Source organism: Nothobranchius furzeri, chromosome 12 (assembly GCF_043380555.1).
Source record: "Nothobranchius furzeri strain GRZ-AD chromosome 12, NfurGRZ-RIMD1, whole genome shotgun sequence".
NCBI lineage: Eukaryota > Metazoa > Chordata > Actinopteri > Cyprinodontiformes > Nothobranchiidae > Nothobranchius > Nothobranchius furzeri.
The window spans coordinates 893875-921185 of NC_091752.1; the positions used below are offsets into that span (position 1 = coordinate 893875).

Sequence of the window (27311 nt, forward strand, 5' to 3'; positions counted from 1 at the left end):
CAGAGAGACTAATTTCATAAAATTCCAACAAAATTAAATGTGTGTCTCTGGGTTTTCCCCCAGTCCTGTTACCCTGACACTGTAGCCCTTTTTACAAGACACACCATGTCGGCAAATCGACGTAATATTACCGCAATGGTATGTCTATAAACGCGCCATGCCGGCATGGCGTTGCGCGAATTTTGCGGCATTCGTTCCGCCTGGCTTGGCAGTAATATTGCGGTGATGGTCTGTCGTATGCGTCCTGGTGCAACAGAGGCAGATGTCATGATGACGTCGGGAGTTATTGCTGAGCTCCGACTGGCAAATGTATTGAAAATAAAAGTAAACACAAGCAATAAGGTTTGCTTTTTGAACAAAATCAGCTGAGATGGCAGACTGGAGCGCCGCAGCACTCCACGAGCCTCTCTGTTAGAGCTGAAGCTCAGATCACCCGAGACCGCACCGGGACTGATGGGGACAGACACCTTTAGGAGCTGCTTGTTAAAATACGTAACGATCACGGCTTCAATCGCAGTGAAAAGCAAGTTATGTCCAAGATGAACGGAAGTCTGCGGCAGCGCAGAGACCGCCCCCGTACAACCCTTTATGCCGCCATCACCTAATCTTTTATATATTTGCCACGATTGCGCCACATTACCACCACGGTCTGATCTTATAAATGACCTTTCGGGTCCCTGATGCCGCCACGGCGTTGTTTTGTAAAAAGTGCTAGTAACACTGGAACATTCCAGAAGTCACAACAGAAAGTTGCATCATCTAAAAGCCATGAGACCAAAAGTAAGATGTCTCATTTATTTTTTGGTATATTTGACGATATCTAAAAAACAACCACAAGTATTTATCTCAAATTTCTGTTACCTAAATGAAATCTTTAGTTTGTTTTTTTATAGTCTTCAAAAACAAACTTTTTGACGATTCACTAGATTTTGCTCAGTGTGTTCATCTACTAGCAAGAAAGCTGCGTGGCTAGGTTTGATTTATTAGCCAATTCTATGATAAAAGCACAGCTCCATTACTCTGTTTAAAAAGCAGCCATCTTTGGTTTGAAAACAATAAAATAAAATGCGATGGACCCATTTTCTATTTAGGATATTTACATGTGTATTTGTCTTGATTCAGTTCAGAAAAATATAATAAAAGGAGTTTCACTTTTTTGAGATTTATAAACAAACAAACAAACAAACAAACAAACAAACAAACAAACAGCAGCCTTTTGGTGGATTGACCCAAAAATAAATGGACACTCTTTGCCCACAAGTCAAGCCCTGTGGCGATTCCCTCCCTTTCGGCGCAACTGGAGCTGACATAATAAGGAGAATGAGCGTGTGCCTTTTTGCTCCACATAACCGAATGAATTACTCAGCAGTTAAAGTATACACGTTGTAAGACTGCAAAATATCACTGTTTAACTTTTTTACAGACGGCAAGTGAGTGAGTATAAAACAGAAAGCGGGGTTGCAGAGGTCAAACACAAAGTAAAACAAGCAGCTGCAATATGTTTACAGAAGCAACCCTGAGGGAAGTACAAGAGCTGACTGCAATAGCACATATTTACTTTCAGCTAAATGATTTTGAGAATTTAAAATGGTTCACTGCATGCTTGTGTGGGCACAAAAGTGTGGAGTCTGTAATCTGCAAATGTAACAGCATTTAACAGAGATACTGGATAGAACTGATGGGACAGAATGTGGAAGAACAAGGAACGTCACCGCAAGTGGTAAGTGAGAATACAGGAGGGAGGCCGAACGGTGACGGTTGGGAACACCGACAGTCCACGTTTGGGCATGCCTTCAGTCTTTGAGATATTTAAACAAAATCCACCATTAAACAAAAGTCTAACCTGCTTCGAAGCTTAAATGTGTTTTTGCCTTTTATAGACAAAACTACAACAAAGAAAAACTAGAGCACAACCAGATTATAGGGCTGAACGATTAATTGCATATGCAGTTAAATTGCAATGTGACAAAATGAGATTTTCTACTTGTAAAGGCTGCGATTTGACTGGCAGCGAGTGGTTAGCACAATGCTAATATACACGGAAAAACCTATAGAGATGCTCCTCTTAGGTGTGTTCTTGCTGTGCGTTATTTCTAATTCCAGGTTGTCGTTCTTTTTTAAAACACAGAAACGGTTTTGTTACCTGTTGTTGACGCTGCGTTTCGCCGACGGCTGCCGGCTTCTTCAGGCTGACGCTGATGGTGGCGTCACTTCCTTCTCCGTTTATCTGCGGGCAGCAGAGGACGTTGTCGCCCTCTGCTGCCCGCTCTCCCCTCTGCGACGATGCAGTCCCATGCGTGGTCCAGCGTGTAAACTCCGTCGTCCCCATATAAACCATATAATGAAACCATATAATGGACTGGGACAGCACACGGATCATAACCACCGAACAACAAAAATACAAAAGATGGATCAAGGAAGCAATCGAGATAAGGAGACGTGGATGTGGGACCATGAACAGGGACGACGGAGTTTACACGCTGGACCACGCATGGGACTGCATCGTCGGAGAGGGGAGAGCGGGCAGTAGAGGGCGACAACGTCCTCTGCTGCCCGCAGATAAACGGAGAAGGAAGTGACGCCACCATCAGCATCAGCCTGAAGAAGCCGGCAGCCGTCGGCGAAACGCAGCGTCAACAACAGGTAACAAAACCGCTTCTGTGTTTTAAAAAAGAACGACAACATGTCTATAGAGATGCTAATGCTAATATCGCCGATTACATTCTTACAAATTACTAATTGGGAACGTGCCAAATAATTACATTAGGAGTTTAATAATCAATCAATAAGTACCGACAGATATTTTAGTAAAACTAGAAAACCATAAGAGACTTTAACTCCACTGAGTTTGGGCTAGCAGCTATGGATGTAACCGAACTACGGAAGCTCTGCATGGACAAAATGTCAAAAGCTCTAAACACAACAGACTTCAATAAACGGGACACACTTCTTTCTTGGAAATCAATTTTCACAGTTGATGCTAACACCTATGCTCCTGGCTGCATTACACCTTCAAATACAAAATGTTGTCTACTTGTGAGTGTTTATGTACGTAGACAAATAAACGTGTTGATATGATATGTAGATAAACATGTAGATACATAAACGTGTTCATTCAGTACAAGTTACATAGATTTGTTTGCTTCCATTAGTTGAAAGATATGAGAAAAGCCCCTTGAGAAAATGATGGTGAATTAAATCACAACTGCTATATTAAAGGAAAAAATTGCAATTGGACTACTTTCCAGAATCGTTCAGCCCCGGTACAAACATTGGTTAAAGTTCTGAATTACACACAGAGGAATGATTAAATGGGCGATGGAGAAAAGGCGAGCCTGGATGTAGGAGGAGAAACATCTCTGTGTGCTTCCAGTTCTCCTCATGAAGCTCAACAGCCACAGTAAAACAGCTCGAGCTCCATGCAGCTCGCTATCTTCTGATCTGCACGCTGTGGAAAGTTGAGCCCTTTCCCTCACCCAAACTGCGGTGCCAGAGATCAAGTGATGCCATCAACTAGCTAATGACATGACCGCCGCAGGCAACGGCCTGCAGCTTGATTTATACACGGGGACAGAGATGAATGATTCACGGACAAAGAGAAGGATAGCGGGGCACATCGACGCCATATGCACCTTTCACTCACGCTTATCCTCATATACACGCATCTCCATAAACCCTACGGGACCCTCCCTAGTCTCATATGCTCAGCGTGGCCTAACTGGCCACTTTGACTATCCTGTTGCTTGTGATGGCTTCCTGACTTTCCCCTCTCTCTCTCTCTCCCTCTCCACTCACTGCTCCTTTTTATTTCAGATTCACTGACTGCTCGTTTTCACTTCATAACGCAACACTGATCCTAAATATGGAACCGAATGTTGAAGGATAAAACAAACGGCCTCTTCACTCTGAATCAATTAGTCCATCTATCACTGCTGATTGGAGGGGGAGGAGAATGTGAGGAAGGGGTATGTTCATGGTGACTCCTCTCTGGATGCAACAGGAGCGACAGAGATGGGGTGAAAGCTCACAGGTAATGCACAGTCTTCATCATTATGTAGGTACCACAAAAACTTCCCTCCAACGGATGACTTTGTCCTGCTAACTTCACTAAAACACCCACTAGATCACACCATGTCCAGAGCTGGATCCAACAGCAAGGATGCTTCCAGTAGCATCATTCATCATAAGAACAGCTTCTATTTTAGCAGCTGTGTTCATGAATATGGTCTTTTTCACCTTCTTCCTTTGAATACACGAGTAAACCTTTGATTAAAGGAAACAATTATGCTCTCTACACTGACGCAAGAGGTCTGCTGAGGCTTTAATCCAATCAGCACACTAGACGACATATGTGGAGAAGGCAGCGCTCACGTGCACATAGTTTAATATGAAAGCAGAAGCAAGCTCCGTCTGTGTGGGAACGGCAGAATACATTTTAACATGAAATGTAAAAATAGTTCAGGCGATTTACTAAATTGCTTCTCTGCTGATGTAAAACTGAAACGTTTATTTAGTTGTGCAGTTATTCATAAAACTCAGACTCAAGAGAGAAATATAAGGGGTCCTGCTTTCGCATGAGATGTTAAACACAAGTGCAACGCTATGAAGGTAAATCTCACTCCTAAGAATAAACAAGTGTATAAGGAATGAGAATCCTTATAAATAACAACTGACAGAATGAGAGAAAAACAATAAATGCTTCTGTTGTGCGTTTACTTCAATAAACGGTCTTCATCTGTGGGGCTAATCCTTAGCAGGGGGACCGACGCGGATTTAAATCGTCCCTGGCTCAAGCACATTTTAGGAAGAATCCGGAACACCGCAGCCTGAATTCCAGCAGGGAAGAACCAACTCTCCACTAAACGAGAGGGGATAAGTAAATCCCAAGGGTTTCCCAACGACTGAAAAATCTTTGCATTCAATTTATCATTTTACATTATTTAGGCTACTCCGTGGGGAAGTACGCTCCCTCTGTCATAAGTTATGCTAATGGATGTTCCTACCATCGGTGAACTGAGGACCATCAGTCAGCCGTGGTGTGAAATCTATGACTTATGAGAATAAAATGTCACTCTTGACTGATGGGTTTGGGGGCATCCTGGGAGCTGCATGAGGGCCACAAGTTCATCTAGCTCAAGTTGTCACACAACACCATGCTGTATCTGAGCCTGCCCCCCCCTCCCCCTGAGCAAGGCACCATGCCCCGGTCCCCTCCAATCTACTCAGTAAACAGGCCGCGGGACAGGACCCAGACAGAGGATAATGGTTCACCTGGAGGTGACAGGAAAAGAAAACACTGCTCTTTGCATAACGAATGGAGATAAAGATAAGCACAGTGAAGCACTTAGGAATCTTGATAAAGGATTATCCAAACATGTCTGAAACTGAAACATTCCTCTTAAGCATACGGGAGCACTGTGCCTACAGAGAGAAAGGCCTGCGTTTGCTCTGCTGATGCTCTTTTTCTGGATAAATAAATACATTTATTCACATTAAGCTCAAGAGTCAGAGCAAGGACACTAGAGCTGAGAGCTGGAATGAGATCCCCAGCTAATCAGATACCATAACATCGAGGATTTACAGGGTTGTAGTTTCGAAAAAGCACACAGTAAATATGAGCTCTGTACGGGTATTAAATCAACCAGTAAAGACAACTATCCCAGTTAACACCATATCTGTGTGTCATACGTCAAAACTTAAGCTAATTGTAACAAGAGCATTTTATTCACTATTTGGTCACCAACCCCTGCCGAATTTGTGTCACACTTCCTGGTTCAAGTCTGCAAAACAAGCAAGCTTAAAACATGTTTTCATGCCTCTTAACTACATTTTAACATAGCAAAGCTATAAACATATTGTGGAGATTTTTATTATTATTGTTATTATTAATAGTTTTATTCACACACACACACACACACACACACACACACACACACACACACACACACACACACACACACACACACACACACATCTCAAAACCACTGAGGTGCTTTCCACTGAACGTGAAAGCAGCATGAAACATGCTACGCCGCAGTTAGCCGCCACTGTGGTGGACTGGGTCCTTAACACGGCTCGGTCCGAAACCTAAAATTGGACCATCCGTCTCGCCGAACCAGAGCAGTCCAGCATTTACCAGGGTCGTCCACTCATTATGCATCTGTGCATTTTGCAACAGTGGTGTGAGAGGTTCTCCGCTCAATAATACCAGAGAAGGAGAAACAGCTGGCTGCTACCTCTTCAACTTTATAACAAACAACCAGAGTACCAAAAAGAAAAACACCATTTGAAATCACGGACAACAAAAGACGTTTGGAACTAGCAAACGATGACCGGTGTTTAGCACTAACTCGTTCACTCTGGCAATGTGGGTTCCCACAGCAGGGGTAAGTGGCCTAGGGATGAATGCCGAGGGGAAGGGTGAGAGTTCAGTGACCATGTTTGTGTTAAGAAGCTAGCTTGTTTAGCTGATTTGCTAATGCAGCTTGAAAACATGGGTTCCAGATGGCCACTGACAAGGCTCTGGCTATTTGGAAAAGAAATTTGCAGCACAGATTTTTGAACATGTTCAATTCCCTAGCAACTTGACAGCCAGCTGCTGCATCCTACATAAAGAGAGCGAGAATCCTCAGGTTTCTAGACATTTTGGACACACTCAAACCTAAAAACTAGCCACGTCTGACGTTGTTGGCAGCTGACTCTAATTAAATTTGCTATTTGGTCACAAAGTCCATCGCATTCCTCACTCCAGATGGAAGAAGGAAATTAAGAGACCCTGTAAACGTTTCTAGACTTCCTAGCAAATGCCATTCACAATGTGTTGCCAATAGTCACATCCCAGTGAGACACTGGCTTTACACAACACCTTATGACTCCTACAGCAAAGGGCTCAGCGGTATGTGACGTAAGTGACGACCAAAACAAATGCATTTACAGAACAGCCCCTCCAGGTTATACAGGGTGAAGCCAAGGCCAACAACACTGCCATCCACGAGCCCCGCTGCTTGACTGGCAGAGAAAAGGCAGGCCGAACCTTAGAAGAGCGATTTGTTTGGGTGGTCTAGTTAAAGCCCAGCGCTAAATGGCCACTGGTTCTGGTTGGAATGCTAATGAGGCAATTCTCCTTCTGGATGGAGACATCAAAGGGCAGGGGCGCTCCCTCTCACCACGCAGGCTACACGGGGCTTCATGGTATCATTACATGGTTCAGTGTGTGCTTGAATACCGCTGTTTGTAGGAAAGACACAAACAGAGAGAATAGACAACCTGTTTACATCAGGGTCTACGCTTTTGGGACTGTGCCAGCATCCAGCCGTGCTGTGACACACATCACAAGAGCAACCTGGTACCATTTATAATTACCCTCTATTCACAGAGGCCTCATTTAGCGTGCTATTATCAGAGATCATTGTTATTTCCTTCTATGTTAGTTTGGAATCCCGGCGAGACCAACGTGTCTAACGCAGATAACAGTACTATTTCGGCTGACCCCATTGTGTACATAATGCTGAGGGTGTACGGCCCAGAGAGAATTCCCATCAGTGATTCCTGAGGATTTGATAGAGCATCTGGGTAACAGAATCTCTTCTTATGAGTCTCCAGAACGCCAATGCTAGAAATATGATGATGTGTTTTCTGGGTAGAGGGGAAAAAATCTCACACAAGGCTTTATTTATCACTCATCACCACTGTTTTTGTTATGGTTCGGCTCCAAGCCAACACAACCACCAACAGCAATGCCCTGCTGTTGAGATGAAGCCACACATTACACAACATGAAAAGCAGCAAACCTTTTCTTGTTCGGCACAGGGCTCTCTTAAAAACCCAGGAAGTTTTTGTAAGGCTGTGTAGGCACTGAAGTTACTTCCATAAAGTAAAGACTTCGTCCAGTTTCCACTTACTGGCAGGAGGCCCACCTCCGCAGCTATGAGAAAACAAGCACAGCTCAGGTGTGTGAGGCCAACATGATGGATCGTCCTGCTGTGAAACCGGCCCTCTGCACAGGCCTGCCAAGACAGCTGGGAGATAAGGAGAGCCCTATATGAGAGCACATCTCCTCTTCCCATCGATCCCCGCCACCGCCAAGGCAGGAGGTCTTCACGTGCCAAGCCCCAGATACAGGTAGGCAGGGCAGGGCGACAGTTTTAGTATCACCTTCGAGTGATAGAGACACTGAAAGGTAAAAGGCCTCTTAGCCTGGCAAAGAAAAAACAAACGATGTAGAGCTCTGCTTTAAGGAGGGGAGTTTCCCAGCCTGAGCCGTAATCTCTCCTTCTCTAATTATCCTTTTGTTCTAGCACTAAAAGAGAAGAGCATCACAGGAAGGCCAACATACGAATTTATAAACTAACAAACTAGCAACTTCATTTGTTGTGGTCCTTTTTCACACCACAGCTGTGAGGCTTAACATTTTAGAGCTAATCGACCTTGTACCTGGTGCTAGGAACTTTGCAGGAAAGGCATCCCTGGAAGTTAATTAAGAATGAATAGAGGCTTTGCTCTTATTAAAAATAATAATAATAAAGCACAAGCTACAATCAGAATTCCTTTGGAGTTGATAAGCACAGCTGCAGGTCACAATCAAGTGAAATGTTTTCCTGCAAAGTGTAATATTAACTGACACGAAGGATCTCACGTCCCAATGCTGACGGTCACATTTCCAGCCTGACTCTTGCTGCTGCTGTTTGAAACAAAGCAATCAGCAAAACCCTAACATCTATTATTAGCTGGAGAAGAAACTGGATCAATCAACAAGACGGAGATCTAAAGAACTGTAAAAAGGGTGATTTGCCACAATGCAACAATAATGAGAATACAATAGAAAAGAAAATAGCTTCATTTGTTTCTCTCTTTGTGGCAAATCGATATGGCGGGTGAACCGCTTCAGAGGCGACACCAATCAGGGGGACGGTGTAACCCACTCTACGGAGCCTGCTTTTTCTAATGGAGATGTATGTTCGCGACCTCTGCTCTCAATCACAGAAATTCCTAAAATGGCGGCACACCGAGGGTCTATTTTTGTGACTGAAAACTGGGATCCCACTCTGGAAGTTCGCTGCCCTAACCACGTGCATCAGGCGAGATAAGGGCCACTCCAAGGCATGTGATTAGATGTGAACAGCTTCGTGTTCACTATAATGGGCTGCACATGAAGAGAGCACTAAACAGTGCAGAGGCTTTGAAGTCCGCCCTGCCGTTGCCTCTAATAATTCATGTTTTCCAGGTGTTAAACCTTCATAAATACATAAACAGCTCTATAGTGTATTCTGATGCTTGTCTCTCCTTTTTATATTCAGCAAACTTCTAAAACTTTTTTCATTGAAACCCACCATATCAGGGGTGGACTGGCCATCTGGCATACTGGACATGGTCCCAGTGGGCCGTTTACCCAACGTGCAACACTCCCTGTGAACTCTTCTTCTGCTTCTGCTGCTGATGTATTAATTTCTCAGTAGTCACCCTAGTGTTCAGGATGGGTCAGCAGGAAGCGTACTGAACTTTAATTTAAACAGAAATGACGTATCATGACTTGTTTTCTCTTGTAGTCGCCATCACTCATTAGTCCGAGTCCGAGGCGCAGGGGCAGCAGTTTAGCATAGAAGCCCAAACTGTCCTTCCCCAGCTACCTCTACCAGCTCCTCCAATTGGACACTAAGGCATTTCCAGGTCAGCCAACAGATAAAAACCATTTCCTGGGTTGATCTGAGGACCCCCCGGCAGCATGATGTGTCCAAAACGCCTTCCCTCGTAAGTCCAGAAGGCATTAAAACCAAACGCACTAACGAGACTCACACAAGACCGCGAGATCTAGTACTACTCTAGCCCGGACAGCTAGACGTCCGTTGCTGAAGCAAAAAGATTTTGCTCTGCATGTCAGTCTAGCCATGCCCCAATGGAATCACAGCTGCTGAGAGGGTAATTATTGTATGTATTTGGGTGCTTTTAAAGCTTAAGACACTACTCTACACTTTGACCAATGTGATGTGAATTTCCACATAAATATGGAAATCCAGTTTGATTGGTCTTTAATGTTTAACCAGAAGAATTAGAATTCTTTGTTTATTCAGGGATTGTAGGACACTTCGTATTGAATTCAAGAAGAGAGTCAGGTTTATAAAAAGTAAGAATTTATTTTCCAAACAATTAAAAACACGGCAAGTTAACTAAGATTACTGTGGATGGATGGATCTAGGTGGATGGAATGTGATGTATGGTGACTATGTGTGAATGTGAGGTTATCAGAACTTTCGTATCTAGAAGAACTGGGTTCTGGGAGAAAAAGGAAAGAATTTAGTTTGCGTTAAGCTATGAAGTTGATTCTTATCAAAGCCACATCAGACGCGATCATGCTGTGTCTACCTCAGCCTTTTGAAGACCTCTTCGTGGATCCGAAGGTCAGGGAGGTCGGATGGCCTCTGGGCACCGAGGTTTGTAGAATAACCGCAGTGCCGACTCTCCAGTCCAGAGACGTTTCAGGGTCACAACAGATGGATGGAACCGTATCGTCTAGAAGGACTCTTAGGGAGTCGGACCAGTACCAGCTTTGTTCGGCAGGAACCGTTTGCTGTGTCAGCGGTAGGCGGCTTTTAGCAGGGTTCTGACAGCTTGCCAAAAATGCTCTGGGTTAAAGAGGTTTCGCTCCAGACGGCTGTTCCGTAGCTTTTCTCTAGAACTGAGTCACTGTCTCGTCAGCTCTGTTTTAATATTCTCATTTTATGAATTCTTGTCCAACCGGAATGTGCCATGTTAAGGGATATTACCAAGAACCTCAGAACATCGCACCTTCTTTCAGATATCGGATTCTGATTAGGGGTAAAGAAATATCTATGTGTCTTGAGTTTAACTTAACTTTCATTTGTCCTTGTGTCTGAGTGTAGGGGATGATTGCCTTGTCATATCAAACATTACTGATTACCATCTATAAATAATTCAATGTAATAATTCATTTCATACTTTCAGTAATTCAAGCACAGATCAATCAACCTTATTGATTTAAGCACAGATTAATGAAGGCATTATTATTATTATTATTATTATTATTATTATTATTATTATTTCATGAATGATTAACTCATGTGAGCTGAGAACAGCCACTCTTATAACAGTCCAGTCCAGCCTAGATAACCAGGCAGGCTTGGCACAGAAGGGCCTTGAGAAGGGAACAGTTTGTTGACTCTTATGTTATCGTGTGTTCTGAGCTGCAGAGAGGCCCGGACTCCAGCTGATGGAATGGCAGGATCCGGCAGATTAGAGGCCACGAATGTAGGCTCCTGTCTCCATATGACCAGCTATTGAAGGGGTCAAACTGTACATGAAAATCTGACCATTTCTGGACATTACACAGCACCATATCAGTTGGGCGGGTGGGCTGTTACTGAAAGTGAAAACGTCTTTGGAATCAGTTTTGGACTATTTAGATTTGGGCTTTTCTTTGAGTCAAGAGCAGACTGACACACTTAAGTCATTTATTTGGAAACAGGATGTATTTATGTCTTCTTTGACTCAGAATGAAGTACTGTCCCATTGACTGACATCTGTAGTAGTGAGTACATGACACTGTTCTATGTCCAACAGTTTGTAAGACAACCGTAGTTCCCCACCCCACAACTGAGAGTAATCAGTGGGTTGTGGCCTGACCATACACTCACATATATGGGATAGCTTGCCCAGCTAGTAACACTCCGCTTCGTTAACCACAGTTGATGTGTTACTGCTCTTAGTGGCGCTACTCAAGAGTCCCAAAGTTCTTTTGGTCATCACCAAAATTGCCTTGAACTACTGCAAAGGAAGAGTTTGTTGGCATGATGATCCTATAGACTTGCTCTTTGTCCATAGTTGTGTCCCCCATGGTAAACGGGTCTGATGTGAAGGGAGAGACGAAGAGCATTTCAGAAGACCCACCGTCATAGTAACAACAGAGCCAGAGTGATTTCATCTATGCAAACTCTTATAGATAACTCCGCTACATCCACCCACACCCTCTCACGCTTGTGAGAGGAAGGAAGCTGGGATCTGTAAAAGCCTGTTATTGTTGTGGTGTTGGAGATTGGTGGAACAAACAAATAAAAGGTAGGAGAATCACTAGCGATTGGACTGCATGGAGCTTGCAGCGATCCTCAAAGGTAAAGGAGAAAGACGAACACCCGCTCCACAGATTTTTTAATGAAAGCTTGCAGCTTGTTGCCCCTGCGCTGGTGGGCAGAGAAAATAATGTTGAAGAGTAACATATGGCTCTCTTATACTACTGTAACTTCAGAGATCTTTCGATGGACCTGTAAATCTTACTCAGAGTGCCATAATGTGTGAATGGATCCACGTTAAACGGGGTTAAAATATTAATAACCCTTGAGAAGGGGTTAAATGGAATGTGATACGGCAACACCACGAGTCCTAATATCCAGACAGAAATACCGTACTGTTTGTTATTAGGAAGGCTTTAACAGTACTAAACCACCCAGCCAACCAACCAATGAATGAACAGACACAACAGTGTTGCCCTACGGCCTCATGCTTACGCTCACTGAATATATGGAACATTCTCTATTAATACGAGTTGTTTGTGTAAAGCAATTGTACACATGCATGCATTTCATTCACAAGTACATGTATCTAAATGTGTTAATAGCACAAAAATCTGATGATTGCTCTTGAGCTGACGTACAACGGTAGGTTGTCAGCAGACATATTTAAAGAGACAGCGAACACAGATGGATAAGCAGATCGGACTTAAGTGGAGGCTTTTTTTTCTTCATCGTCCTACCCTTCCCACATATGATTAAGAATTCCCAGTGGGGGGTACAGATTACCATTCCAGTCCTAAACTGGGAAATTTTACCTCAAGCTTGTCCTTTTGTAGTGAGTTATTATTATTTCAATCATGTCACTGGAAAAGTCTAATTCCCAGAGAAGAACGAGCAGAAGCATGCTACTGGAGTTCCCTTACTCGAACACTATGGTTGGCCGCCTCCTGGATTTTCTTACTTTCTTTTTTTTGTACATATTTTTTCCTTCAATGCTTTGAAGATGATGCTCTGTGTCAGGCTGCCACAGTAATGACCACCTCCCAGTGTGTCACAGTGCAGGGTTGCTGTGTGAAATGTTTTGGCCCCACAATAAGTTGGTGTAAGAAGGCTGTTGGAGGAAAACCGTGCAGACGATGTGCTGCATGCAAGATCTGATGTTAAACTCAAAAGCCACCGATAACGAAAGGTTAGGAGTAAGAAACACTCACCTCCTCCTCCGCCCAGAAGACTGGTGTTCGCTGAAAAAAACAGAGAGGATTGATTAAAAAAAGTTATTTGGATCCAAACATATCTGCAGCACGTAGATACTTTAGTTTAACAGAATTTAATTCTCATGAATGAAAAAAACAAACTAAATTAAAAATGGCATTGTTTTATTTGACATTGGATTTATATATTTAAACAGAGCAAAAGAAAAACAGCACAAAAGCAGAAATATTTTATAACAGATTAAAAAACAGCCTGAACCTGGCTGTGAAGTAATGTTAACGTTCACAGCCAAACCTGCAATAACACATTTCTGTAGCTGTTTGGCAAAACAAGTGTTAGCTACTGATGCTAGCTGCTTTCCAACATCATCTGAACGGGAATATCGGTTTATCACGTCTCAAGTGGACAAACGTGTTCATTGTGGTTTTACTGGAGATCAGCACACTGGCAGCAAATGCTGCATCTAACAGACACGTTTGCACCCTTCGTAAGGGCAATTTGACAACATACAGCACTGTTCAGTAAAGCAAATGCCAGTCGACCTGTCGTGGAACCAGGGCTTTCATTTTTATTTTGTTTTAGGAACGAAGCTGAGAGGGATTCTCCAGCACAAAGCCCGAGCGTTACACGCGAGACTCGGTTCTTTCATCTGACACGCTGTGGTTATGTAAATGCATCTAAAAGTAAGGCCGCTCCTCTGATGTGTCATCACGTTTATCGGAGTTTAGATCCCAAACGCCAACCTGGACATGCAGCCATCTACTGGGTCACCCACAAGTGGGAATCACACCCAAGTACATCACTACACGTTAGCTTCTTCATTTTACTGTCAGGTTCACTCTTTGCATATGAGGAAAAGAAGAAGATTAAAGGAGATTTAAAGTACATCTGTTAATTTGTGTGTTACTCAAAGTGGAGAGCTGTGGTGTTTGAAGTGTGGTGCTAAGAAAGAAATCGTGCGCCGCAACATGCATTTAATGATCTCCAGTTTCATCTGCAGCTTCGGCCCCATTAAAAGGCTTTTTCCATGCACTGGTAACAGAAAATGAACGTGAGTTATTAGCGAGAGCAATCCAATCACATTAAAGTTGCATGGCTTGTTATTTATTTATTTATTTACTGCTTGATCAAATGAAGGAAGTGATTCCTGGAGTTTGCTGGGCTTTCACGTGTTTCAACTGTTCTGCCTCGCGTTGTTCTCGTTTAGACCCGCAAACGTGCGTGGGCCTGAAAAAGAACAAAAAACAGTCTCCCACAGCAGATCTGAATGCATCAAAGAGCTTTTGTTGCTCATCTGTGAGGTCTTTGTGCAAACATACAGTGTGAGAGCGACACACACACACACACACACACACACACACACACACACACACACACACACACACAGTAACCCAAACAGGGATGTACTGACAAGCCACTGTCATGTTTACAATAGCACCTCTCCAGGTTCTTCTGTGATAAAATAGACACTCACATGTTCTCACAGCCTTTGTTTGGCTCTGGAATCTGTCAGCCATCAACAAAGAGCACGTAACTCAAATGTGTGCCCGTTCCTGAAGAGCATCCTAGAACAAGCTTGCTAAATTTGTTTTGTTCCTCAGAAGCATGACAAAAATCTAGTGAAATGTGAGGCCTACAGGAAATATTAAACTTATGTTAGATCTCAAATACATTCGTTCCACTTATCTTCTGATGCAAATTTGCTGAGTTTAGTTTGGGTTGCAGGATTTAGTCGGTACAGATCTAGGGCTACAAGCTTTGATTATCGGTGACAAACTGCAAATGACATTAATGAGGAAATTTTAAAAAAAGTCTGCTATTAATGTCCATATAAAGTCTGGCTGCGACCAAAGAGCTCAGTCATGGGGTGGAAGCTACATTCGCCCTTTAAATAGTCTCCACACACAACTAGACAGCGCTAGGACCATTCAGGGGCAGTCCACCATCCGCTACAGAAGAAGACGTAAAAGAAGCAGAAGAAGAAGAAAAAATGGCCTGTGTTCAATAAAGCACCTTCTAGAGTCCTGGAACCCCCCAAGGCGCTTTACAACACAATCAGTCATTCACCCATTCACACACTGGTGGGGATGAGCTACTATGTAGCCACAGCTGCCCTGGGGCGCACTGACAGAGGCGAGGCTGCCAAACGCAGGCGCCACCGGTCCCTCCGACCACCACCAGCAGGCAAGGGGGGCTAAAGGTCTTGCCCAAGGACACGATGACAGTGACAAACTGAGCGGGGCTCAAACCTGCAATCAGCTGCCCCGAGGCACACTGACAGAACACTGGTCAGAGCCGGGATCTAACCTGCAACCTTCCGATTACTGGACAACCTGCTCTACCTACTAAGCTACTGCTGTCCCGTAGAAAAAGGAGGAGGAGATACGTCCATTTTAATGTCTCAAAGAGAAGCCCAAATCTAATTAGTCAAAAGTTGATGCCAAAGCAAACGAGCGCCCTTCCTGAACAGACGCCATCTTTGTAGGTATTTTCTCCAATCGCTCCAAAGGCGTTGAGCCCTCCCATCGTCTCTACAAATGGAACGCTGTGATTGGCTGAACCTAAAATTGTTCAGTACAATGACAGACCTGCTGAGGCTACAAGTGTAGCTAGACCCACAGACATACATGTGTAGACGCCCCGTGAACTGGCGCTGCCTACTGGAGCAGCTGTAGTGGTCAGCCGCCATCTTAGATGGATCTCCATTCGACCTTCTACTGGGGAAGGTGCTTACCCAACTGAAAAACACATTTTAATACGCTTTGTCCCGAAAACAGATATATGGTGTGGCATGATAGTTGAAATATAAATGTAATTACATAAAATAAATTTAAAACATTTAAATATAAAATTCCAACGCTAGAAAAGTCCCAGAAAAATACGATGCGATCGGTTTTCAATAGTAAGTCGGTTGTGGCAACCGCAGGCTGTACAACAAACAGGCATAGTTGCCCACTCTGCGCTGACTCCAGTTCAGTTTAATGAGCGAGGGACCAATTCAATATGGCGGCGATGACGTTACGCTCTTCAGCGCATAATGGGGCATCTACATATTTATGTCTATGGCTAGACCGACCGGCTACAGTTTGTCTAGATTTCTAGGCTCCACAAATGTATGACAGAATCTCAATTTCCTATCAAGTTGCAGTGTTTTGCTCTTTTGCTGCAAGAATTTTACGTGTTTTTAAACCGGCCAGACTCCTTTAACCATGACTTGTCATTTCTGAGTCTTACAATGAAAGAAGTATGAAGTATTTGCAACGCTTTGTGTCTAAACTGCAAACAGAAAATCTGAGCCAAATCCACACAAAGGTCGTGCTTGGTTTGCACACGAACATGCTTTTTATGAAAGTTCTTCCAAAAGTGTCCAAAATTCAGATTCAAACTCCAAATTTGCATATTTTCTTTTGCAGGTTTATGTTCAACTCTGTGATTCTGGAAACCTATAGCCTCTTTCTGATTAGAGGCAATCAAAAAAGAACAATTCTCTCATTTTTCTTGTTTTGGTTTTTACTCTAATAAATAAAATAATAAATATACTACTGCATTTCAGCCAACAAATCTATTATCAAGATAACTGAATAGTTTTCATATCAGCACAAAACAAGCCAACACACCGTTTTTTTCAGCTGGCCTATCATCATTGTCTCGTCTCCCGGGGAGTCTTCCTATTCCTGAGCTATTAAAGCACTGGGGTTTAATTACCTGACATTATGGAAATGCATGCCTGAGGGGGGCCCCTTCATTTACTCCACACCTAATCAGAGATCTGAGACGTGGTTGCTAATCAGACAACTCTTCTTCACATTATATATGTATGCAGGGCAGCGTGGTGGTTTTAAGAAGCAAGGTGGGCTTGCAGCTGAAGTAGTGCCTCAGCGGCGACAATAATCCTCTGAGATAAAGAAGAGTGTGAAAACGCTGCTTTATGCCTTTTTCATTTCCTCTCTCCCTGGATTTTCTACTGTTAATAATCACAAATGCCATAAAACAAGTTTTGCAGGTTAATCTTATAGAACAAAGCGCTGCTTATACACAGGACATGTGCAAACTCACAGGGTTTGAGCTCAGCCCACATGCACGCTGTGTCAGGGCAGCTATAAGCATCTACAAACGAATGCACATGTGTTTTATTTAACTACGAGACAAACACAAACCATATCCTTAGTGAAAATCTAAAGTAAAATCCATATTTGGCCACATCCATCTCATGATCCGTTTATTAGACGCTGTGTATTAATTATAAAAAAGCGTTCCTTGCTGTTCTGCCGGCCTTGAGCTGCGTCTGGGCATCTTGTGTAGGATCAACACATTTATGCCTTTGGGGAAGCAGTGGGAGAGCGGACAATTAGCATCATCACAAGACCATTATCTGCTTCTTCCACCGTGGCTGAGTGCCTCCATGTGGAGTTGTCTCTTTGAATACACGCTTAACGGCCATTTGAGTTTAGCATCTTTTCTGCGTCTGCCTCTTTGGGGATTTTTTTATTAAAACTGTTTATTCCAAGGACAGCAGAGAAAAAACTTAGAATCAACTGAAAGAATCCAATTACATAAAACAAACTGAATCAGAGAGCAACAGTTTTTAACCAGAATCTTTTTTTATGGCAGGGACGCGAAGCCTTGAAGGTTTGTAATGACCCAATGAATGAGAGGCAAGCTGGAAGCCAAAGAGGCGGGCTTCGACTTGGAGCTAGTGTGGAGCGGCATCTTTCCACAACAGGGGTCATAAATCTCAGTGGAAACGCTCCACCAGAACCCCTGCAGAGGGCAGGTTGTGAGGATTTACTGGTCCACGCCATCAAAACGGTCTTTCTGACATTTCAGCGGAGTCGCTGTGGAAACGCCAACTTCCTGTCTAGCTCCTAAACGACACGGCGACTTCAGCCAATGCAAAAACTGCGCCACCACTGAAATTTCTGGACTTGTGTCTCTCTGCTCAGAGAATGGCAGTCTAACGTGGTTTGGGTATATGAAGAGTGTAAAACCATGACTTGTGTAGACCTAACGTGTGTGCAGGAGGGACACTGAGGCATGGCTCTGAGCCGCGTGTCTGGCATCGTCAGCTGAGCCCTAGATCGTGCAGTTAAACAGGAACTGCTAGTGCATAACCACAAAACCTCAAGGCAGTAAACGGATCCACTGCCTACCTTCTGGTCTCCGCTCCTGAACTGAACCCTTTCAATATGCTTCATCAAATGTACATTCACCTCATCCTCAGCTGCCTCTCGCCTGCTCCTCGGTGAGCTCCGAGGTTCGCCGTGCACTTTTGGATAAAAAGGAGAAAAGAAGCGGGATACAGAAATAATGCTTTTCCGGAGCAGGTTTCCTGCTCTATTGCAGAGTCAAAAAAATCTTGCAGCAATTTTTCAAAGCAACTAGATGTGCCACGCACCACCGCCGGATGATCTCCATCTGCAAGTTCTGCAGGACTAAGGGCTTCTAGACGACTTTTGTTGTAAATGTGAGCCTTTTAAAAATGTAAAACCTAAAAAATAATCTGTTAGAATCGTACCAATTACTGCGGATGATCTTTTGTGCTCCATTCCAACTGGAAACCGCTTCAGATTGATTACTGCTGCTCGTAAAGAATGCCTTTCTTAAATCTGACTCGTTTGCAAAGAACTGCAATGAGGCGGAGTGTGTGGAGCATGGTTGACGAGTGCAAAATTACATTCAATACATCGTAAATGGAAACAAGAAGTCATTAGGGAAGAGACGAGTACATATATGGCAAAAAGTACTGAAGGCTGATCATTTTAACGGCTGGTTGACTTGTGGTCATTAGGTGTTCCTCTTCATAGCTTCCTGACATGGAACACGACAGGCCTGAAGTTCAGAGAGTCAGTGGACTGAAGGACGGTTTGTTTTGGAGATAAAAGCCTCTCCGCTGCTTCATCCCAACCAAACGCATGCTGTTCACTCAAACAGCTGTCCTAACAAGATTGCTCACAAGACACAGAAACGTGCACACATCCACACACGTGTGCTCTTACACCCACAACACCAGCAAAAGTTTTTACAGCACTTGAGACGAAAGCTTCACGACCAACGGAGACTGTTCGGGCGCTCATCGCCGCTGTTCATTTCAGCTGGAATTCAAACAAATAGAAGTAAAACTTAAATGAGCCATCAGCCCAGAGACAAGAGCGAAGAAGCATCATTAGTATTTTGTCTTAGTGGCGCATTAAAGATGCATGCCACACACCGCACATGCAGCCTTCGCTGATAAGACTCGCTGGCAATTTTCATTCCTTCTAGCTTCTAGTGGTCCCCGAGGAGACCGAGAAAGCCACACAAGCTAGTGTCAGAGCTGGCACCGTCACAGGAGCGCATTTCCTCAGAATGATGCAACTGTGGCTGGAACAAATAAAATCCCAGGCATGAGTAAGGGAAAAACTAACATCAACAAACGGATTCATAAATCTCTACACAACCATCTCTGTAGTGCAAACGTGCCAAAGTGTCGTTTTCACTAAAAACATATTAAACGATAAATGGTTGAAAGTGGAGGTTTAGTTGCATCAGCTGCTGGTGTCTCTCTCTCTCTCTCTCACACACACACACACACACACACACACACACACACACACGCGCGCGCGCGCGCGTGTTTATGAAACTAAAAACGATCGTGTTGAGCTGCAGACTGAGTTTTGATTAAAACACCCCGCAGACACCGCTCTCCACAATGAAACTGACCAGAGAATCCTCAATCCAACGTGATGCACAAACTGGAGAGGAGAGTTTACAGAAATACATTTCAAACAGGAAGCTGATTGTGTGAAACAGCACCAGAGGCTCTGTCTGTGTGTGTTTAGACACCAATACGCCACACACTCTTGGGAAGAAGTTAATTCCAGTCCTACAGAGGTTTATACGTGTGAGGTGACAAACCACTGGTAGGGACTAACTCGTCTTGTTCACCAGCTCATAAAACATTTCTCATATGCTTATTTAATGATACTAAATGGTTCGACTAACAAATGTGTTTAAAGCATTACTGAGTAATACATTAGCTTGCCAATAAACAAGCTAAAATATACACTAAATAGCATAAACAGGGGAACACGTTACACCAATCAAATTCATCATTCATTCACACGTATTTCAGATTAAAAGTAATTCACTGCAAGCTCATAATCCATCATTAAAAAGGAAAAGTTGTTTTTCATCCTATCCCCTAAACTAAAATTTCACAAAAGCAATATTTGTCAAATCAGAGTTTAGAAAAATTATCAAGCTAAAATTTAAGTTCTTAGAATGAGCATATTAAAAAAATGTGTGTTTTAAGTTAGTTTAATAGAAGTTCATATGTTATTTAAAGCATTTGAAAACAAACTGTCTCCCCTGAAAGCCTCTGAGTAATTTGTACCTTGATGATGGCGTTTTTTTTGTGGCAGAATGACGAGCTCAACTTGGCTGTATTTGACTTGTGTGGTGCAATTCCGACTCTGACTGCTAGGTGGCAGCAGTTTTTACTGCCTGCTTTCTTAAGTAATGAGATCTTATAATAACACTGCATTTGCATATTTATTGCAAAATCTCATTTTTCTGCTTTAGTGCTGCAACAAGGTTTTATTAATAAAGGGTTAGGGTTATTATTCCTTTTGTTTTACTACAGCATCGGTACGCTTCCTGTGCACGGATTATTAAGGATGCTTGTTTCAGCTGTGAGATTAGACGATAGGATCAATGAAAAAATAAGTTGTCACACACTCCACGGAAACTTTCAGAGAATCCACAAATAGTGGCTTTCAGATGGTTTTGTTACTTTTTACAAGTTTAGAAAAGCAGCAGATGAGACAGCATGTCTGATAATTTAGTTTTTCATCTGATAATATTAGAACATGTCAGTAATGTCTGAGGGTCATTTAGCCTTGGCCCCCAAAATGCCTTGAAACAGCCCTGGGTGTGTGACAGAGTGTTGAAGGTGATCTGAATTGTATCAGATGTATAAATATTACATGTGTATAACTTATTGTTTTATACAGGTGAAAACGTGTAGTGGAGATAAATCTACCTACATTTTACTTTGTTTTCTTGTTTTTATTGAACTATTTCCTGTCCTGTCTGTCTCTCATCTTCCTGCATCTCCTCTAAACTCTCCAGAAAATCTGCTGCCTGGATTCTTACTTTTTCACCTCATCAGTTACTTCTGAGCAGACCAAAGATCTCCTGACCGCACAGCGGAGAGCGCGTTTCGATGCTGCGTCAGTGAGGTGACATCACCGCAGCACAGGTGATGAGCTCCGCAGTGGCAGAGCGCTTCAGGCACATATAAGACAGAAAATAGAGAACATGTGCGGACATGAACCATCGTGTGTTCATTATAGTTTTTTGGTTGCGCCACTTTGAGAATGGACCGTGCGCTGGACGCAGCAGCCTGGAGCATCGCTGTGCTGCTCTCTGTGCTCTCTGCTCAGAAGAGTCCATAAATGATGTAATATAGGTGGAAAACTTTTCTCCGGCTCCCCTGGATGTGTAGGATATACAGTTCCCCCATAATCCGATCCCTGCTCCTGGATGAAAAACCGGACATTTTCATCAATACAAGAACCCCCAGTCCGGACGCCCTGGACAGAGTGTGAAAAGTGGACATGTCCGGGTAAAAGAGGACGTACGGTCACCATAGTCCTCATAAAGCGGGAAATTACAGATACTGTATTTTGCTCGTGCCCTTGCTGCCCTGGGCCCTTTAGAGTTCGTGGGCCCTGGGCAAATGCCCAGTTGCCCATATGGTTAATCCGGCCTTGGTAAGAAACCCAAATTTTTACTTTCAAACGTCCAAATGAGACGCGGCAAAAGACATTGAATTCACAGCCAGAAAAGACATTGGTTCAACTTTAATTTTGAACTATTTTTCAACCATGACGGGATGCATCATTTGGAATCATAGTATGTCCAAGGAAGGTCTGTCTTTCTCGCCGAGCTAAGTTCAGTTTCTTTACAAAACTCCCCAAAACAGCTTTCTATTGGTCGCGGAGGCAGGAGAACAGTCTGCACTTGGCAAGGGACGATGCCGGTTTGCTGCTAAACCAGTCAATCGTAGTAGAACCCTTCTAGCCAATCTGAGGCGAGAAAGACAGGATCTTCCTTGGACATCCTACGATTCCAAAGGTTGCGTCTGGCACAGCCGAAATACCACGAGTGCTTTTGCGAGAAAACGTGTCCTTTACGAAACAGGGTCCGAAAAGCACATTTTAATTTATTTTTCCAAAACAAGTTATGTTTATGGCCTGACAGACCATAATATGTAGATATCCACAATACTAACAGGTGATGACTCCTTTAAAAACTGCAAATATCATCAGTGTTTTAGTCATCACAATACATCGTACCGTCTCCTGTACTGTGATATATTTCGTGTTGCCAGATTCTTGCACACACTCCTATTGGCTCGTATAAGCCAGTTTAGAATTTTAACAGTGCACGTCGTAGAGTACTTTTAACATAAACTATGTTGGTTTTGCATCTTCTTTCACATCTCACAGCACTTTGTTATGATGTCTGAATATGTCAATGTGACAACAAGCTGGTGTCACAGTGATTAATCCCTTCCTCTGCAGGCTTGTCACCATCATAACAAAGCAGCAAAAGCAGATGCCAAAGCCAGCCCACACATCTATTGTTATAATTACCTGACCTTCAAATCCACATTAATGAGCCCAGGATGATCCCATTCTCTTTCATCATTTGGCTTCAGAGCCCTCCTTTTATCTAACAAGGTCACCTTCCTCAACACCGCTTTCCCCTGAAATACACACACCCTCCTCATAAATATACATCCACCTGCATCTGCTCGCCCTGAGTCCTACAGCGAGAACTCGAAGGCATTACAAGAAAATAAGTGTGGGCGGGCCCGGCGGAGTTTGGGTTTCTTCTCAAGTCGACACCCAGGCGATGTCGGCACCACCAAAGTTAGGCTCCAACATTCCACCAACCGAAGAGGAACTTAACACTTCCTTAAACAATAAAGACAAAGCCTTAGTGTGAGCACTGCTGCTCGGGCTCCTGGGACGTGAAGCAGAGAATAAAAGATCACAGTTCGCCCGAAGATGCGGTCCAACCATTTTGATGGTAAATGTGCTGCGGTTGCCACAACAACCGCAAAAATGTCTGTGGTTTGCAAAAGACCACATCTTCAAACTCAGAAAAACATGATTATTAATTCATCCTCAGCCACATTTTGCTTTAGTTGAAGCAAAATGTGAACATTTCACATAATGTTTACACGGAAGGTCGTTTTCTGGTGAAGATTAGATCAATTTCAACAGAAATCTTGGAGCGGGCCTCACCACAGAGAGCCGGCAGATTTTGTACTGCATTATAAAATTATCCGGTTGCAGTTCTGGAATCATCAGCCTTGCGTTTATTCTCTAGTAGTGATGGGGTCTGGCTCCTCGTGAACATTCTCAACCCAACTCCAGCCAGGCACCCGCCAGGCAGCCAGACAATTACTAGAACCTAAAGAACACGGCTGGATCTGATCAGCATTACGTTGGAAACCTCAGCAACTCAAGTGCAGGTTCTCAATCCAATTCCTCTTTAGGTACCACTGCTTCCTCTTAGCGGAAAGAACAAAAACCCAACCAGAATCTAAACATGGCGGTCAAGCCCTCGATAACTGCAGCAAGGTCTATGCGCTCACACCTTAAAGTCCATATAGCTTAAGTGCAGAACATTGCATTAAGGAAGGAGTGCACTGTCTTTTTAACACTAACTGTATTTTAACTTCTCTTACTTCCTTAGCAAAATGCACTTAACAGGCACTCAAGAGAATCCATTCCCACCAGCGTTTATTTGATCACAGTGCCGTAAGTGTTGAGGTCATGTGTGAAGTGCACCCTGGAGGTGGAGGTTGATGTCACTGAAACTTCTCTCCCTGGAGCACCAGGCTCAGTCTGGATTGATCTCTTCTTCTGCTCGTCTGCTTACTGAGACATGGCTGTGTCTTCATTTAAGAAACATTTATGAACAACCAAAATCTTTGACTTTTGTGTTTTAAGAGTGCAGACAGACTCACTGTTGCAGTAACGTAACACAACAAACTATTAGAGAATTCGAATAACTGTGCAGTGTGGAATATGTTGCTTTTTCCAAGATTTACACTTGGAATTAAATACAACAAAATATTAAAGACTTAGTATAGACTAAAGGGACAAATTTTCATTTCATTTATTTATTTATAATAGGGATGTCTCATATCGGACTGCATCAAAAATCTTGCATTCCGCTTTAAATTCCATTCCAGCAATTCTATCCAGCGGCGCCCAGATCCAGCATGCGACGTCCACGAGATCAGAACAGTGTGTGCTAGCAAAGTAGCGAGGAACAATGTCGATCATGTGGCTGCATTTTCAGTTTACGTCCGAAAAAGACAGTTTGGCTCAGCGCAACACTTGTCATGCACAAGTTTCCCGAGGTGGAACAGAACCAGGGAAGATTAACACGTCCAGCCTCGTCGTGCGTTTGAAGCAGGATCAAAAAACATTGCATGAGGATTTTTGCAGTGTGTGAAATTAAAACTTTAGACACTCAACTTGTAGCGGTTGGTCAGTGAACAATAATGTGTTTTTTTCCTTATAACCTCAGCTGTTCACATTTATGCAACCATAGGTTAATAAAATAACGTTGGTGAGTTTTTTATACTTACTGTTGCTGGCTTTAGTTTTCTGTTTGAGTAATATCACTTGATCTCAAGCCTTTTATACATTCCACACTATGAAGTAGGTAAAAGTATGTATGATTTGTGCCGATATCGGTATCGGTCAGTACTGAAGACTGCAATATCGGTATCGTATCTGAAGTGAAAAAAGTTGCATCGGGTCATCCCTAATTTATAAATCACCGTACTGCCACCAGTCAAGGCTGCCCGGTGTGCATGTGTCATACCAGTGTGTTAAACTCAGGGAGGTATATAGTTAACCGGTTAATTGCCGTAAAAGTTGTAACAGGATCAAATAGTTTTGCCCGGTTAATGCCAGCTCACGTCTCTGCTGTGTGTGGGTGTAATATATTTGGTGCCACTAGAGGCAACGAGATCAAAACCACAGAAGAAGAAATATGTTTGTTGGGGGGTGTTTACGATGAACAAAGTATTAACCGTTTAATGGCTTCACTAGCCAGTTAAACTTTGGAAAATGTGCATCCCTAGTTAAACTACATTTAAAAATAATAGGATTATACTGACTTATTAACTCTTGGGAACTGGGAGGAAGCTTTGGTTCATCTTAGGTTACAGGAGGTCTCGTTTCCTATCTGCTCCTCCAGAGACAGCATGGACATGAGGGCTACATGGTGAGGGTCACACAGGACAGGTTAGTGCAGTCACACAGCCGAGCTGGAGGGGGACAGGTGTTGTCCTTCTTTATATTGCACACTTGTGTGTTATGTGCGTTACAGCCAGTGATCCAAACAGCAGCAGCCCCTTTTCTGAACCGAGCAAGGAAAATGGGGTAGAAGACTATTTTTAATTGTACATCCAATAATTGCTGATGGATACAGTGGGTCATGATGTATTTGAAACAAACACACAGCAAATCTATTGTATCCCACTTTGTGTGGATAATCATACTTGCTTTAAAATACATGATTCATTCACATTCAGAGGTATTTTCTCCAGTTATGCTCAATTTAGATCCTACATGTCAGGAAGAAAGAACAGTTTATCAGCATAAAGTAATGTCTGCTACTGTACTCGGTCTTAAATCTGAGCTGCTAGTCAGAGTCTCAAAGCAACAAAACTGTGAGAAACAGAGCAGCTTTTGGACGACAATCTAGAAAACTACACTCTTCAGTACAAACAATAAAATAAAACTAAATAAAAACACCAGACCATAAGAAACTAAAAACATCTGTTTTCAGTCTGTCAAACTGCAAAAAGACGCCGTTTATTTTGTGTGAGGAGGTAGAATATGAATATTCAACATATGATGATTCCTGAATAGGAGGGACGGCTACAGAGAAGATGCTGAGCCAGTTCCATCTGATATTTGCTGCAGTCAAAAACATCATTAACAGATGGCAGTTAGGAGGAGCTGAGGAAGGAAAGACCAATGAAGAGATCAGAAAGGGCAGGACGTGCAATCAGATTTAACCATCACTGCAGTGCTGATGTATGTATTCTATGTGCGCAGACTGGACATGAGAAAACTCAAGGATTTCAAACAGAATTCATTTTTGAATGTGAGTCCACTCCAGCTGGCTGACAAGTCAGTTCTCTGATTGTATTTCATCCCAACCTGAACTATTCTTAAAGAAAAGCAAAAATAAGCTACCCTGGCAAGCCATCCTATATACACTCAACAAAAACATTAACGCATCACCTTTGTTTCTGCTCCGATTTTTCATGAGATGGACTTAAAGATCTAAAATTCATTCCAGATACACAACATCAACATTTCTCTCAAACTTTGTTCACAAATCAGTCTAAATGTGTGATAGTGAGCACTTCTGCTTTGCTGAGATAATCCATCCCACCTCACAGGTGTGCCACATCAAGATGCTGATCCGACATCATGAGTAGTGCACAGGTGTATCTTATACTGCCCACAATAAAAGGCCACCCTGGAATGTGCAGTTTTTTGCTTTATTGGGGGTCTGGGGACTCAGAACTGGTCAGTATCTGGTGTGACCACCATTTGCCTCATGCAGTGCAACACATCTTCTTCGCATAGAGTTTATCAGATTGTCAGTTGTGGCCTGTGGAATGTCGGTCCACTCCTCTTCAACGGCTCTTCGAAGTTGTTGGATATGAGTGGGAACTGGTTCACGCTGTCGTATACGCCGGCCAAGCCCATCCCAAACATGTTCAACGGGTGACATGTCCGGTGAGTATGCTGGCCATGCAAGAACTGGGACATTTTCAGCTTCCAAGAATTGTGTACAGATCCTTGCGACATGGGGCCGTGCATTATCTTGCTGAAACATGAGGCGATGTTCATGGATGTACGGCACAACAATGGGCCTCAGGATCTCATCACGGTATCTCTGTGCAGTCAAAATGTCATCAATAAAATGCACCTGTGTTCTTCGTCCATAACAGATGGCTGCCCATACCATAACCCCACCACCACCATG

At 43.2% G+C, this 27311-nt stretch overlaps 1 protein-coding gene across 5 annotated transcripts in view; it reads right to left on the minus strand.

The window, feature by feature from the left end:
- The window catches only part of macrod2 (mono-ADP ribosylhydrolase 2), a 652663-nt gene that overhangs the window by 478562 nt on the left and 146790 nt on the right, over nucleotides 1-27311 (minus strand). For all 5 annotated transcript variants that reach the window (XM_070542125.1, XM_070542124.1, XM_070542123.1 and 2 more), the window contains one exon: nucleotides 13232-13261. In XM_070542125.1, coding sequence (XP_070398226.1) covers nucleotides 13232-13261 — 30 coding nt within the window. The remainder of the gene's footprint in view (nucleotides 1-13231; nucleotides 13262-27311) is intronic.